This window comes from Leucoraja erinacea, chromosome 23, assembly GCF_028641065.1.
Source record: "Leucoraja erinacea ecotype New England chromosome 23, Leri_hhj_1, whole genome shotgun sequence".
Taxonomy (NCBI): Eukaryota; Metazoa; Chordata; class Chondrichthyes; order Rajiformes; family Rajidae; genus Leucoraja; species Leucoraja erinaceus.
This window is the reverse complement of record NC_073399.1, coordinates 35,222,926-35,238,785: the sequence shown is the minus strand read 5'-3', so window position 1 is coordinate 35,238,785 and position 15,860 is coordinate 35,222,926. Positions and strand designations below refer to the sequence as shown.

At 61.7% G+C, this 15,860-nt stretch overlaps 2 protein-coding genes across 2 annotated transcripts in view; both read right to left on the bottom strand.

Moving 5' to 3' along the window:
• The window catches only part of LOC129708495 (rab11 family-interacting protein 4-like), a 25,133-nt gene extending 24,289 nt beyond the window's left edge, over window positions 1-844 (bottom strand). Inside the window, 1 exon segment of the mRNA XM_055654320.1 lies at window positions 766-844. Coding sequence (XP_055510295.1) covers window positions 766-844 — 79 coding nt within the window.
• A 16-nt stretch (window positions 845-860) lies between these two features.
• Window positions 861-13,921, bottom strand: coil (coilin p80). Its single transcript, XM_055654319.1, has 7 exons — window positions 13,635-13,921; window positions 8,322-9,573; window positions 7,760-7,850; window positions 7,577-7,624; window positions 3,632-4,343; window positions 3,348-3,521; window positions 861-1,149 (listed from the first exon to the last, which is right to left on the bottom strand). The coding sequence occupies exons 1-7, from the start codon at window positions 13,868-13,870 to the stop codon at window positions 861-863; spliced, it is 2,802 nt and encodes a 933-aa protein (XP_055510294.1). The 5' UTR covers window positions 13,871-13,921.
• Window positions 13,922-15,860: the final 1,939 nt, after the last annotated feature.

Below are 15,860 nucleotides of genomic sequence, written 5' to 3'. Positions count from 1 at the left end.
AGAGCTTCAAATTCCTGGGCGTGCACATCTCTGAAGATCTTTCCTGGTCCGAGAACACTGATGCAATTATAAAAAAAGCACATCAGCGCCTCTACTTCCTGAGAAGATTACGGAGAGTCGGTTTGTCAAGGAGGACTCTCGAACCTCTACAGGTGCACAGTAGAGAGCATGCTGACCGGTTGCATCGTGGCTTGGTTCGGCAACTTGAGCGCAAAGGAGCGGGAAAGACTACAAAATGTTGTAAACACTGCCCAGTCCATCATCGGCTCTGGCCTCCCTCCCATCGAGGGGATCTACCACAGTCGCTGCCAGCATCATCAAGGACCCACACTCACTCATCTCCCCGCTACCTACAGGTAGAAGGTACATGAGCCTGTAGACTGCAACGTCCAGGTTCAGGAATAGCTACTTCCCCAAGGCCATCAGGCTATTAAACTCAACTCAAACAAAACTCTGATCATTAATAGCCTATTGCAATTTATCTGTTTATTTATGTGTGTATATATATATTCACTGGTACATGGACACACTGATCAGTTGTGTTCTGTATTTATTTATGCCTACTCTATTCTGTTTGAACCTGTTTGGAGGGATATTGGCCAAATGCAGGCAGGTGGGACCAGTGTAGCAGGGGCATGTTGACCGGTGTGGGCAAGTTGGGCTGAAGGGCCTGTTTCCATGCTATATCACTCTATGAGAGGGCGGGGTGGGGATGATCTATGGTGTGTTGGCCATGGAACACAGGAGCAGAGGTCCCGGCACAACCTGACCAAACACCGCCGGACAAATGGACATCTGGCCACCATGCCAGGGCAAAGGTCACCGTGCCTGGGGCAAAGGTCATCGCAACAGGGCAAGGGTCACCGGGCAGTGTGGTCACAGTTGCGGGTCAGAGGAGGACGCTGGCTGACGGCTGTAACCCTGTGGTTGGCAGAGTGGACACTGTCCGCACCCTGACCCCTGGGGATTAAGTTCAGCCCGTGCCCTGACCACATGTGGTGGGGCCCGCACAAGGGGCAGTGGAGCTGCACGGGTGCCAGGGACAAGGGTAGTGGCGCAAGGTCCATACATGCAGTTGTCTGCAGTGCTGCATCCTCAGCTTCACTCTTACACACTGAACATGCGTGTGCTGCAACATGCAACAGAAAACTAGAAGCAGGAATTATAAAAACACATTTATTCAACAATTCACAAGGTCGCGTCAGCAACAATCCAATCCCACTGGTCATTTTTTAAAAGCAGCCGTGACCTCCCGACCCGCTGACCCCACAGCCAGTGACCCCACAGAGGGCCATGGGGTGCAGGGCAGGGGGACCAGCTGGGGAGGCGAGGACACGATGTGGGGGGTCAGCAGGCGTTTCCATGCTAGGTCAGCACTGGGATATGTGGTTCCCACCAGGGAGCTAGGGGGTCAACTGCATGAAAGGCACACCTACCGGTTAAACACACCACCAGGTGTTATGGCAGCAACGAGTTGCAGGGTCACGCACAGTGCAAGGGTCACCCATATGTGCGTGCACCATCACACTCACGACTGTAACCCCCACCCAGGGAGGACACTCAGCACCCACGGGGATCACATGCCACCACCACACACAAAGAAATGCCACGCACAAGGGGCAAGACCACGGTTAAAACACACGCACGCGGTCCACATGGCTGCAGGCACACGCACGTCCACACACACGCACACCCACAACACACACACGCAAAGAACATGCACACGCAAACACGCAACACACCGACCTCACCCACAAACACACATACACACGCCATTCCGCAAACGTCGCCAACACCAATCAACACACACACACATCACACGCACGTACACGCAACACACATGCACACACGCAAACCAACGCACCAGAAATGCACACGTAACAGGGTCAGACACCGCACTCCGCAAACACACTACGCACGCCGCACACACACTTGCGTACACACACTCACTTACACACACACACACCTCTACACCCCGTGCCACCAGGCCCGGTGCACCCACTGGGCGTGTCACACGCAAATAACATTGCCCACACGCAGACACGCAAACACACACAACACCCCGTGTCACCACACATACTCCACACACCGCATCCACGCTCAGACTGTAAATCATCAAACTTGCAAACACAAACACCCGCAACTGGACCACAAGCATGCACCCACGTGACACGTAAACGCACGATGCACACACGCAAACTGTGGCGCTACGTAACAAGGACTGCACGCAGAACACACACCCGTGGCAATGCCGTAAACACAACACACAAAGACACACACACCCGCAAACACAGCTGCTGGGAGGAGGCAGTTGAGCAGAGACACACTTGCGTACCCACAAGGGACACTCACTTCCGAACACCACACACGTCACACACTCTGTCCACCACGTCTCTCACCCCGGCCCCCCCGTGTGCATGTCCGTGTCCCTGTGATTGGTCCCTAAATGCTAAATGCCGTGCCCGTATGAATTGTCAGTGACAATGTGTGTTGTCCGGGTGCATGTGCGGTCATGTGACCAAACAGAGGCACCTGGGAGTGACAGCATTGTTGTCTGTGCTGCATGGCCACCACCCCCCGCGCATGTTAGTCCTCAGATTGGAAATCAGGGTGGTGTGGTTAGCGGTGCGTGCCCGGGGGGTTGGAAAGGTTGGGGAAGAAAGCAGGGTCCAGTGTGAGTCCTTGCACACCTCAGACTGGGGCACAATAAGGGACACTGCCCTGTGGAAGGACTGGCGTAAGGAGGCAGGACGTGTGTGAAGAAACGCAGACACACCGGGGGCAAGGGGACAGACTGGGCCGGTGGATAAGGCAGCCGCTGTCTAGGAACCAGGCTGGGCCCTGGGGCAAGAGACTGGTCTGTGGGTGGGGTGGCCTGTGGACCAGCTGCTGGAGGAGGCAGTTGAGGCAGAGACTAGAATGTTTAAGACATTTGCCCAGGAGGAGGCCATTTGGCCCTTCGAGCCAGCACCGTCAGTCAATATGATCATGGTTGATCATCCACAATCAGTACCCCGTTCCTGCTTTCTCCCCATATCCCTTGATTCCGGTATCCCTAAATGCTAAATCTAATTCTCTCTTGAAAACCTTCAGTGAATTGGCATCCACTGACAGTTGTGAGGGTCAGGGGCCACACGCGGGTCATGTGACCAGCTGAAGAAGGCACCTTGGACAGCATGGTTGTCTGGGCTGAATGGCCATTAATGGGGTAGGGTGGCAGGTTAGTGAGGGGATTGGAGGGGTGGTGGTGGTTAGCCATGCTGGTAAGTGTGGGGGAGGGTACAAGGCGTTGGGGAGCAGTGTGAGGGTCAGTGTGAGGGTCCGTGGGCCACAGGGAGCTGAGTTACAGTATCACGCGTGAGTAGATGGTTATAGGTGGGGACACTGGCCCTGGGGAAGAGACTGGACCCTGGGGCAGAGACTGGACCCTGGGGCAGAGACTGGACCCTGGGGAAGAGACTGGGCCCTGGGGGACAGACTGGGCCTGGGAAGAGGCTGGGCCCTGGGGAAGAGGCTGGGCCCTGGGGAAGAGACTGGACCCTGGGGAAGAGGCTGGATCCGGGGAAGAGGCTGGATCCTGGGGAAGAGGCTGGGCCTGGGGAAGAGGCTGGGCCTGGGGAAGAGGCTGGGCCTGGGGAAGAGCTGGGCCCTGGGGAAGAGGACTGGGCCTGGGGGAAGAGGCTGGGCCTGGGGAAGAGGCTGGACCCCCGGGGGGAAGAGGCTGGGCCTGGGGAAGAGGTTGGACCTGGGGAAGAGACTGGACCCTGGGAAGAGACTGGGCCCTGGGGAAGAGGCTGGGCCCTGGGGAAGAGGCTGGGCCCTGGGGAAGAGACTGGGCCCTGGGGAAGCAGACTGGGGAAGAGGTGATCCCTGGTCTGGCTGGACCCTGGGGAAGAGGCTGGTCCCTGGGAAGAGACTGGGCCCTGGGGGAAGAGACTGGGCCTGGGAGAAGAGACTGGCCTGGGGAAGAGACTGGGCCTGGGGAAGAGACTGGGCCCGGGGAAGAGGCTGGACCCTGGGGAAGAGGCTGGGCCCTGGGGAAGAGGCTGGAGCCTGGGGAAGAGGCTGGACCCCGGGGAAGCAGACTGGGCCTGGTGAAGAGGCTGGGCCTGGGGAAGAGGCTGGACCCGGGGAAGAGGCTGGACCTGGGGAAGAGGCTGGACCTGGGCAGCCCACCGCTCCCCCCCCCCAGACACAACCCCCACTCCCAGGGTCACACGGCTCCTCCCCCCCCCCCTCGCCCCGGCGGGTTGCCTTGGCAACGGTGCCCTCACCTGGGGCTTGGTGTCCAAGCTGAGCTCCACCTCTCCAGTCGCAGCGTCCCACCGCACGACACGTCCCTCCTTGGACACAAGATTCCCATCACACACACGGAACACGCAGGCACATGCCACACACGGTACATGGAACACCGCACACGCACATGGAACACGCACACATGGCACATGGAACACCGCACGGGCACATGAGACGCGGTACATGGAACCACACGCACAACGGCACATGCACACATGGAACACAGACACTCGCACACACGCTACATGGAACACGCCAGCACACACCACATGAAACACGCACGGCACATGAAACACGCAGACCCACGCACACGCTACATGGAACACGTACACCGGATGGCATGGAACACGCAGACACCTGGCACACAGAAAGAAATAGGTCCGCTACATGCACAACGCACACAGCACATGGAACACGCAGACACTCGCACACACGGTACATGGAACACGCACACATGGCGCATGGAACAAGCAGACACACAGTACATGGAACACACACCCGGCACGTGGAACACGCAGGCACGGCACATGGAACACGCAGATACACGGTACATGGAACACGCAGATACACGGTACATGGAATACACAGACAGTCCCAGCTCACCTCTCCACCCAGTTGTAGACCGTGGACCCCCCCCCCCCCCCACCACTGGCATCACCCCCCCCCCCCCCCCCACCACTGGCATCACCCCCCCCCCCCCACCACTGGCATCACCCCCCCACCCCCCCCCCCACTGGCATCACCCCCCCCCCCCCCACCACTGGCATCACCCCCCCCCCCACCCACCCCCCCCCCCCCACCACTGGGCATCACACCCCCCCATCACCCCCACCACTGGCATCACCACCCCCCCCCCCCACCACTGGCATCACCCCCCCCCCCCCCCACCCCCCCCCCCCTTGCATCACCCCCCCCCCCCCCCACTTGCATCACCCTGGCATGCAATCACCCCCCCCCACCACTGGCATCACCCCCCCCCCCCCCACTGGCATCACCCCCCCCCCCACTGGCATCACCCCCCCCCCCCCCCCCCACTGCATCAATCACCCCCCCCCCCCCAACCACTGGCATCACCCCCCCCCCCCCCACTGGCATCACCCCCCCCCCCCCCCTGGCATTCACCCCCCCCCCCCCCCCCACCACTGGCATCACCCCACCCCACCCCCACCAACCTGGCATCACCACATCCCCCCCCCCCCCACACCACTGGCATCACCCCCCCCCCTCCACCACTGGCATCACACCCCCCCCCCCCCACCACTGGCATCACCCCCCCCCCCCCCCTTGCACACCCCCTCCCCCCCACACTGGCATCAACCCCCCCATCACCCACCCACCACTGGCATCCCACACCCACCCCCCCCCCCCCCACCACTGGCATCACCCCCCCCCCCCCCACTGCATCACACCCCCCCCCCCCCCACCACTGCATCACCCCCAAACCATCCCCCCCCCCCCCACATCACCCATTTTCCCCTCATCCCCCCCCCCCCCTGCCCCACTACACAATCACCCCCCCCCCCCCCCACCACTGGCATCACCACCCCCCCCCCCCCCCCCCCACTGGCATCCCCCCCCCCCCCACTGGCATCACCCCCCCCCCCCACTGGCATCACCCCCCCCCCCCCCCACCACTGCATGGCTCACCCCCCCCCCCCCAACCAAAACACCTGGCATCACCCCCTGGCATCACCCCCATCCCCCCCCCCCTTCCCACTGGCATCACCCCCCCCCCCACCCACCACTACTGACATCACACCCCCCCCCCCCACACTGGCATCACCCCCCCCCCCCCCCCCCACCACTGGCATCACCCCCCCCCCCCCCCACTTTTTGCACTGGCATCACCCCCCCCCCCCCACCACTGGCATCAATCCCCCCCCCCCACTGGCATCACCCACCCCCCCCCCCCCACCACTGGCATCATCACCCCCCCACCCCCCCCCCACAAACACTGGCATCACCCCCCCCCCCCCAACTGGCACACCCCCACCACTGCACATCACCCACCCCCACCCCCCCCACATCACCACTCAAACCACACCCCCCCCCACCACCACACTGGCATCACCCCCCCCCCCCCCACCACTTGCATCACCATCCCCCCCACCCCACCACTGGCATCACCACCCCCCCCCCCCACCACTGGCAATCACCCCCCCCCCCCCACTGGCATCACACCCCCCCCCCACCACTCATCATCACCCCCCATCCCACCACCACACCACTGGCATCAACCACCCCCCCCCCACCCCACATCACTGGCATCACCCACCCCCCCCCCCACCACTGGCATCACCCCCCCCCCCCCCCCCCACCACTGGCATCACCCCCCCCCCTCCCCCCGTCTAGCACAACCCCCCCCCCCCCCACTGGCATCACCCCCCCCCCCCACACACTAGCATCACCCCCCCCCCCCCCCACCACTGGCATCACCCCCCCCCCTCACACTCAGGCATCACCCCCCCCCCCCCACCACTGGCATCACCCCCCCCCCCCCACCACTGCATCACCCCCCCACTGGCATCACCCCCCCCCCCCCCCACCTGCATCACCCCCCCCCCCCACCCTGGCATCACCATGTCATCCCCCCCAAACACCACTGCATCACCCCCCCCCCCACCCCTGCCATCACCCCCCCCCCCCACTGCAATCACCCCCCCCCCCCCCCACCACCACTGGCATCACCCCCCCCCCCCACCAAATTGGCATCACCCCCCCCCCCACATGGCATCACCCCATCACCCCCCCCCCACCACTGGCATCACCCCCCCCCCCTGCCATCAAACCCCCCCCCCCCCACCCACTGGGCATCACCCCCCCCCCCCACCACTGGCATCGCCACCACCCCCCCCCCCACTTTGCATCACCCACCCCCCCCCCATTTGCACGGTCACTGGCATCACCCCCCCCCCCCCCCAACTGGCATCACCCCCCCCCCCCCCCCCTGCATCACCCCCCCCCCCCCCCACCACTGGCATCACCCCCCCCCCCCACCACTGGCATCACCCCCCCCCCCCCCCCCCACCACTGGTCATCACCCCCCCCCCCACCAACTGGCATCACCCCCCCCCCCCCCCCACTGGCATCACCCACCCCCCCCCCCCCACTGGCATCACCCCCCCCCCCCCACCACCCTGGCATCACCCCCCCCCCCCCACTGGCATCACCCCCCCCCCCCCCCCCCACTGGCATCACCCCCCCCCCCACCACACAGCCCCCCGGCGCTGGTCCAGTCCCCCCACAGCAGTCGGGGTCAGTCAGAGTTCAGAGTGGGTACCTTGTAATCTGACATCTCGGGCGTGTAATTGTCCGACAGCTCCAACACCTGCAGAGAAAAGGCAGGTCACACGGGGGTCATTCAAGGTCACGCACAGGGGGAGGGGGGGGTCACGGGGAGGGGGGGTCACGGGGAGGGGTGGTCATGGGGGGAGGGGTCACGGGGAGGGGGTTCCATGTTTACCTTGAACGCGATCCTCTCCCCGAGCTGTGGTGGAGCGGCCAGTAGGGGCAGCGTGCTGTAGTCTCTGTGTAGTGGGCCCTGGGGCCCTCTGCTGCAGGGACACAGAGGGTCAGTAAAAGGGTCGCCCCACCCCCCCAACCCCCCTTGACCCCTGGACCCCGCCCCCCAACTCCACCCCCCCCCAATCCCTGGGACCCCCCCCCCAACCCCCACCCCCCCCCCCAACCACTGGGACCCCAGGACCCCGCCCCAACCCTGGGACCCCAGGACCCCCTCCCCAACCCCCCCCCAACCCCCCCCAACCCCCCAGGACCCCCCCCCAACCCCTGGGACCCCGCCCCCAACCCCCCCCCCCCCCCCAACCCCTGGGACCCCAGGAACCCCCCTAAACTCCCCCTAATTCCCACAAAATCCCCCTAACCCCCCCCAAACCCCACTAACCCCCCCCAACCCCCCCCCCCCCCCCCCCCCCACCGGCCCCACACCCTCCCCAGTGCCAGTGCCTGCCCATAGTTGGCACCTGCTCCTCTCCCCTCTCCCCTGCCCCAGCCCCCTCCCTTACCTCCGTGGTCTCTCGTGGCCCTGCCGTGGGATCTTGCCATTCCCCAGGCTTTGGCCAGCCATTGATGGGGGGTGGGGCCCCTTGCCCCCGGCCTCGGAAGTGCCCATGGTGCTGCCAATCCCAGTTGGAGATGCCCCTCCCGCGACCCCTTCCATAGCCTCGCACCATGGCACAGGCTGGCGCGGGGGGCAGGGCGGGCAAGCGACCATGGGCATCACTGCGCCCCCCACAGCGGGCACCATCGGGCCCCTCCCAGCCGTCACCGCGGGCAGCACCGGGCGAGCAGCGGGGAGCAGCGGCGGCTAGGGCAAGGTCCAGGGGCGTGCTCAGCCCCTCTGCTGCAGCGCCGGCCTGCTGTACGCTCTCCCCGTCGCTGCATGGTGCTGCAGTGTTGCGTTGTACTCCTCTCTCCCTGTCGCTGTATGGTGCTGCAGTGTTGCGTTGTACTCCTCTCTCCCTGTCGCTGCATGGTGCTGCAGTGTTGCGTTGTACTCCTCTCTCCCTGTCGCTGTATGGTGCTGCAGTGTTGCGCTGTACTCCTCTCTCCCTGTCGCTGCACGGTGCTGCAACATCGCTCTGCACTCTCCTCTCCCTGACATTGCTCGTTGCAGTATTGCGCTGAGCTTTCCTCTCCTTGTTGCTGCACGGTGCTGCAGTGTTGCGCTGCGCTCCTTTCTCCCTGCCGCTGCATGGTGCTGCATCATTGTGCTGCGCTTCTCTCTCACCGTCCACACCGCAGTGGCCACGCTCGCCATTGGTCAGCTGCTGGCAGCCGTCGGTTTCACCGGACGGGCTCTCACTGTCCGATTCAGCATCATTGCATTTACTGCGGCTGCTGTGCTGCACCCTCTGGGAGCTGCGACTGACCACTGCCCCTTTGCTGGAAGGTTCCGTCCGCTCCTGCTCCTTGCTGAATTTATCCTTTTTCTTTTTGAGTTTTTGTGTTTTCCGAGCGCTGCATTTCACCTCCACCTCCACCTCTGGAGCCGTCTTCCTCTTCCTGGAGCGCACAGCATCGGCGGGGAAGGCAGCTCCATTGCTGCAGGGCACGTCCTGCTCCTCACTGGAAGCAGTGCATTGATCCACACTGCATGGCATGCGCTGCTCCTCGCACTGCACTCCGACCGTCCTCCTCTTCTTCCGCTCCCTGCCCTCGCTCAATGCCGGCCGCTCCCTCTTCCTGCTGCTCTCGGGCAGCCCGTCCACCCCGTCTCCGGCCCCAAGGCCATTGGTCAGCTCCTCCTGCTTCACCCTGGCACAGAGCAGAGGCTGGTCACCACTCTGTCAGTTACACTGCCCCACACTGAACCTCACAGTGCCCACTGCCCCACATTGACCCTCACAGTGCCCACTGCCCCACACTGAACCTCACAATGCCCACTGCCCCACACTGACCCTCACAGTGCCCACTGCCCCACACTGAACCTCACAGTGCCCACTGCCCCACACTGACCCTCACAGTGCCCACTGCCCCACACTGAACCTCACAATGCCCACTGCCCCACACTCCCACACTGAACCTCACACTGCCTTGTTGGACACTGTGCCCTCACAGTGCCCATACCCTTGCCCCGGCTGAACCTCACAGTACCCCCCTGCCCCCTGAACCTCACAGTGCCCACTGCCCCACACTATAGAAACAATGCCCACTAGTCCACACTGCCCTCACAGTGCCCTGTCGACACTGACCCGTCAATATGTGCCTGACTGCCCCACTGAACCTCACAGTGCCCACTGCCCCCCCCCTGAACCTCACAGTGCCCCACTGCCCCACACTGACCCTCACAGTGCCCACCTGCCCCACACCTGACCCTCACAGTGCCCCACTGCCCCACACAGACCCTCACAATGCCCACTGTCCCACACTGAACCTCACAGTGCCCTGTCCCACACTGACCCTCACAGTGCCCACTGCCCCACACTGACCCTCACAATGCCCACTGTCCCACACTGAACCTCACAGTGCCCTGTCCCACACTGACCCTCACAGTGCCCACTGCCCCCTGAACCTCACAGTGCCCACTGCCCCACTGAACCTCACAGTGCCCACTGCCCCACACTGACCCTCACAGTGCCCACTGCCCCACACTGACCGCCCGTTACTCTGGCCCACATGTGCCTAGGACTGGCTTGTTGGAACTCAGTGCCTGGTTTCCCCGTACCCTTGCGCCGGCTATCCTGTACCCCTGTATCCTGTAGCCCTGTATACCCCTGTATAGAAACATAGAAATTAGGTGCAGTAGGCCATTCGGCCCTTCGAGCCTGCACCGCCATTCAATATGATCATGGCTGATTATCCAACTCAGTATCCAGTAGCCTTCTCTCCATACCCCCTGATCCCTTTAGCCACAAAGGCCACATCTAACTCCCTCTTAAATACAGCCAATGAATTGGCCTCAACTACCTTCTGTGGCAGAGAGTTCCAGAGATTCACCCTCTGTGTGAAAAATGTTTTTCTCATCCGGTCCTAAACGATTTATACCCCTTATCCCCTGTAAACTGTGTACCCCTGTATACCCCCGTATCCCTGTATACCCCTGTATCCCTGCATCCCCTGTATACCCCCTGTACCCCTGTATATCCCTGTATACCCGTGTATCCTGTATATCTCTGTATACTCCTGTATATCCCTGTATCCTGTATATCTCTGTATACTCCTGTATATCCCTGTATCCTGTATACCCCCTGTACCCCATGTATACCCCCTGTATACCCCTGTACCCTGTATACCCATGTATCCTGTAAACCCCTGTATCCCTGTATACCCCTGTATGTATACCTGTATACCCCCTGTACCCCTGTATACCCCCCCTGTATATCCTGTATACCCCTGTATCCTGTATACCCCTGTATCCTGTATACCCCCTGTATCCTGTCTACCCCCTGTATACCCCTGTATCCTGTATACTCCTGTATATCCCTGTATCCTGTCTACCCCGTATCCTGTATACCCCTGTATACCCCATATACCCCTGTATCCCTGTATACCCCTGTACCCTGTGTATACCCCCTGTACCCCTGTATACCCCTGTATCCCCATATACCCCTGTATCCCCTGCCTACCCCTGTATCCTGTCTACCCCCTGTATCCTGTATACCCCTATATCCTGTATATCCCTGTATACCCCTGTATCCTGTATATCTCTGTATACTCCTGTATATCCCTGTATCCTGTCTACCCCCTGTATACCCCTGTATCCTGTATATCCCTGTATCCTGTATACCCCATGTAGCCCCGTATATCCCTGTACCCTGTGTACCCCTGAATATCCCTGTGTACCCCTGTTTATCCTGTACCCTGTGTACCCCTGTATATCCTGTACCCTGTATACCCCGTGTACCCCTGTATCCCTGTACCCTGTATACCCCTGTATCCTGTATATCCCTGTATCCTGTATACCCCGTGTACCCCTGTATATCCTGTACCCTGTGTACCCCATGTACCTCTGTATACCCCATGTACCCCTGTATACCCTTGTACGCCCCTGTAAATCCCCGTGTACCCCTGTATACCCCGTGTACACCCCTGTATCCTGTATATCCCTGTATCCTGTATACCCGTGTACCCCTGTATATCCTGTACCCTGTATACCCCTGTGTACCCTGTATACCCCATGTACCCCATGTATACCCCGTATACCCCCGTATACCCCGTGTACCCCCCGTATACCCCTGTATACCCCTGTATACCCCATGTACCCCTGTATATACCCCGTGTACCCCTGTATACCCCGTGTACCCCTGTATACCCCGTGTACCCCTGTATACCCCGTGTACCCCGTATATCCCCGTGTACCCTGTATACCCCATGTACCCCTGTATATCCCGTGTACCCCCGTGTATCCCTGTATACCCCTGTATACCCCGTGTACCCCTGTATACCCCCGTGTACCCCTGTATATCCTGTACCCCTGTATACCCCGTGTACCCTGTATACCCCATGTACCCCTGTATATCCCGTGTATACCCGTGTATCCCTGTATACCCCCGTATCCCCCGTGTATCCTGTATACACCATGTACCCCTGTATACCCCTGTATACCCCGTGTACCCCTTTATACACCATGTACCCCTGTATACCCCGTGTACCCCTGTATACCCCCTGTACCCCTGTATACCCCGTGTACCCCTGTATACCCCGTGTACCCCTGTATACCCCGTGTACCCCTGTATACCCCGTGTACCCCTGTATACCCCGTGTACCCCTGTATCCCCCGTGTTCCCCTGTATTCCCCATTTACCCCTGTATTTACCCCCTATACCCCTGTATACCCCGTGTACCCCTGTATACACCATGTACCCCTGTATACCCCGTGTACCCCTGTATACCCCGTGTACCCCTGTATACCCCGTGTACCCCTGTATACCCCATGTACCCCTGTATACACCATGTACCCCTGTATACACCATGTATCCCTGTATACCCCATGTACCCCTGTATACCCCATGTACCCCTGTATACCCCATGTACCCTGTATACCCCGTGTACCCTGTATACCCCGTGTACCCTGTATACCCCGTGTGTACCCCTGTATACCCCATGTACCCTGTATACCCCATGTACCCTGTATACCCCTGTGTACCCTGTATACCCCGTGTACCCCTGTATACCCCATGTACCCCTGTCTACCCCCTGTACCCCTGTATACCCCATGTACCCCTGTATACCCCGTGTACCCCTGTATACCCCAGTGTACCCCCGTATACCCCCGTACCCCTGTACCCTGTATATCCTGTACCCTGTATACCCCTGTATATCCCTGTATCCTGTACCCCATGTACTCCTGTATACCCCTGTATATCCCCGTGTACCCCTGTATACCCCGTGTACCCCTGTATATCCCCGTGTACCCCTGTATACCCCGTGTATACCCCCGTGTACCCCTGTATACCCCATGTACCCCTGTATACCCCTGTATACCCCGTGTACCCCCCCGTATACCCCTGTATACCCTGTATACCCCGTGTACCCCTGTATACCCCATGTACCCCCCATGTACCCCTGTATACCCCGTGTACCCCCGTATACCCCGTGTACCCCCGTATACCCCGTGTACCCCGTGTACCCCCCCGTGTACCCCTGTATACCCCATGTACCCCTGTATACCCCTGTATACCCCGTGTACCCCTGTATACACCATGTACCCCTGTATACCCCATGTACCCCTGTATACCCCTGTATACCCCGTATACCCCTGTATCCCCCCTGTACCCCCGTATACCCCATGTACCCCTGTATATCCCTGTATCCTGTACCCCATGTACCCCTGTATACCCCGTGTACCCAGTACCCGGTGCCGGGCGCGCGCTCACCGGAGACAGTCGTTGTCGCGCACGAGCAGCGCGCTCTCGTTGGGCGGGAGGAGCGCGCCGTCCAGGTAGAGGTGGAGACGGGCGCGGCGACCGAAGCCGAGACGGCGGCGGATGATACTCTCCAGGTCGGCGACTACACGGCACTGCTCGGCGGGCAGGAGCAGCCAACAGAGCCGGGCGGCGGGGAGTAGAGGCGGCGGGTACTCGAAGGCGAGGCGCAGGCGGAGCGCCGCCATGCTAGGCCGCAGGGGGCGGGGCCATGGCCGTCACTTCCGCCGGCACCTGCTGGGCGGGGCGTCGGAGCGCGTCACTTCCGGTGGGGGCGGGGCATCTCGGCTGGGACGTCACTCACCGCCCCCTGGGGGCGGGGCCGGCCCTTCGGCCCACGGTGTCCGTGCTAGCCCACATCCCAATGCACGGGGCCGGCCCTTCGGCCCACGGTGTCCGTGCTAGCCCACATCCCAATGCACGGGGCCGGCCCTTCGGCCCACGGTGTCCGTGCTAGCCCACATACCAATGCACGGGGCCGGCCCTTCGGCCCACGGTGTCCGTGCTGGCCCACACGTTCAACTGGTCATCGCCCGGCCAGTGGGGCTGGACACAGCAGGTAGAGGTCAAGGTTCACACCTGTACAAGGGTGGCCACCCCAAACCTGCCTGGCCCGTGGACGGGGACGGGTACATGGACGGGTACGTGGACGGGTACATGGACTGGTACGTGGACACATGGACGGGTACGTGGACGGGTACATGGACGGGTACATGGACGGGTACATGGACGGGTACATGGACGGGTACATGGACGGGTACATGGACGGGTACATGGACGGGTACATGGACGGGTACATGGACTGGTACATGGACGGGTACATGGACTGGACTGGTACATGGACGGGTACGTGGACTGGTACATGGACTGGTACATGGACAGGTACATGGACGGGTACATGGACGGGTACGTGGACGGGTACATGGACGGGTACGTGGACGGGTACGTGGACTGGTACGTGGACGGGACGGGTACATGGACGTGGGACGGGTACATGCGTGGACGGGTACGTGGGGTACATGGACGGGTACATGGACGTGGGTACGGGTGCGTACATGGACGGGTGGAAAGCGTGGGACGGGTACGTGGACGGGTACATGGACGGGTACATGGACGGGTACGTGGACGGGTACGTGGACGGGTACGTGGACGGGTACGTGGACGGGTACATGGACGGGTACGTGGACGGGTACGTGGACGGGTACGGGTGGTGGACGGGTACATGGACGGGTACGTGGACGGGTACAAGGTTTCTCCGTCCACGTTTGTGTTCCTTGCAGGAACGATTCACGAGCGCGTCCCCTGGACGGACAGTCAGAAGGTCAGAAGTGATAGGAGCAGAATTAGGCCATTCGGCCCATCAAGTCTACTCCGCCAATCATGGCTGATCTATTTCTCCCTCCTAACCCCATTCCCCTCCCTTCTCCTCATAACCCATGACACCAGCTTGTACATCAGTCACTGAAAGTAAGCGTGCAGGTACAGCGGGCAGTGCAGGTACAGCGGGCAGTGAAGGAAACCTTCGTTGCGGGAGGATTTAAGTTCAGGAGCAAGAATGTCCTTACTGTGGGTACTGATTTTAGATGATCAGCTATGATCGTATTGAATGGCGGTGCTGGTTCGAAGGGCCGATTGGCCAACTCCTGCACCTACTGTCTATGTTCCTAATCAAGTCACCAGCGTCCACCACCCTTCCCTCCCCCCCCCCCCCCCCCCCCACCCCCACCCCTACCCCTTCCCTCCCCCTCCCCCCTCCCCTCCCCCCCCCCTCCCCCCCCCCCCTTCCCCCCCCCCCCCCCCCCCCCCCCCCCCCCCCCCCCCCCCCCCCCCCCCCGCCCTCCCCCCCCCCCCCCCCCCCCCCCCCCCCCCTCCCCACCCCCCCCCCCACCCTCGCACTCTGACCCCGAGCAAAGATCCTAGAGATCTTTGACCCCGAGCGCCAACTGTTCCCATGCAGCTTCAGGAAGAACATCGTGTCTCTCGCGTAGACTCAACATTGAATCGGCAACTTCATCTAATCAGACTGTTGCCGCACAGTCCACATCCTGGTGGCGATATCAAGCTCTCTTGCTGCCTCTGTACCCCTCAAACGGGCCTCAGCTGTGTCCATCAACTCCCACCCCCCCCCCCCCCCCCCCGTCACCGTCACACGGGCCTCCCGCCCGCGACTCACAGGTC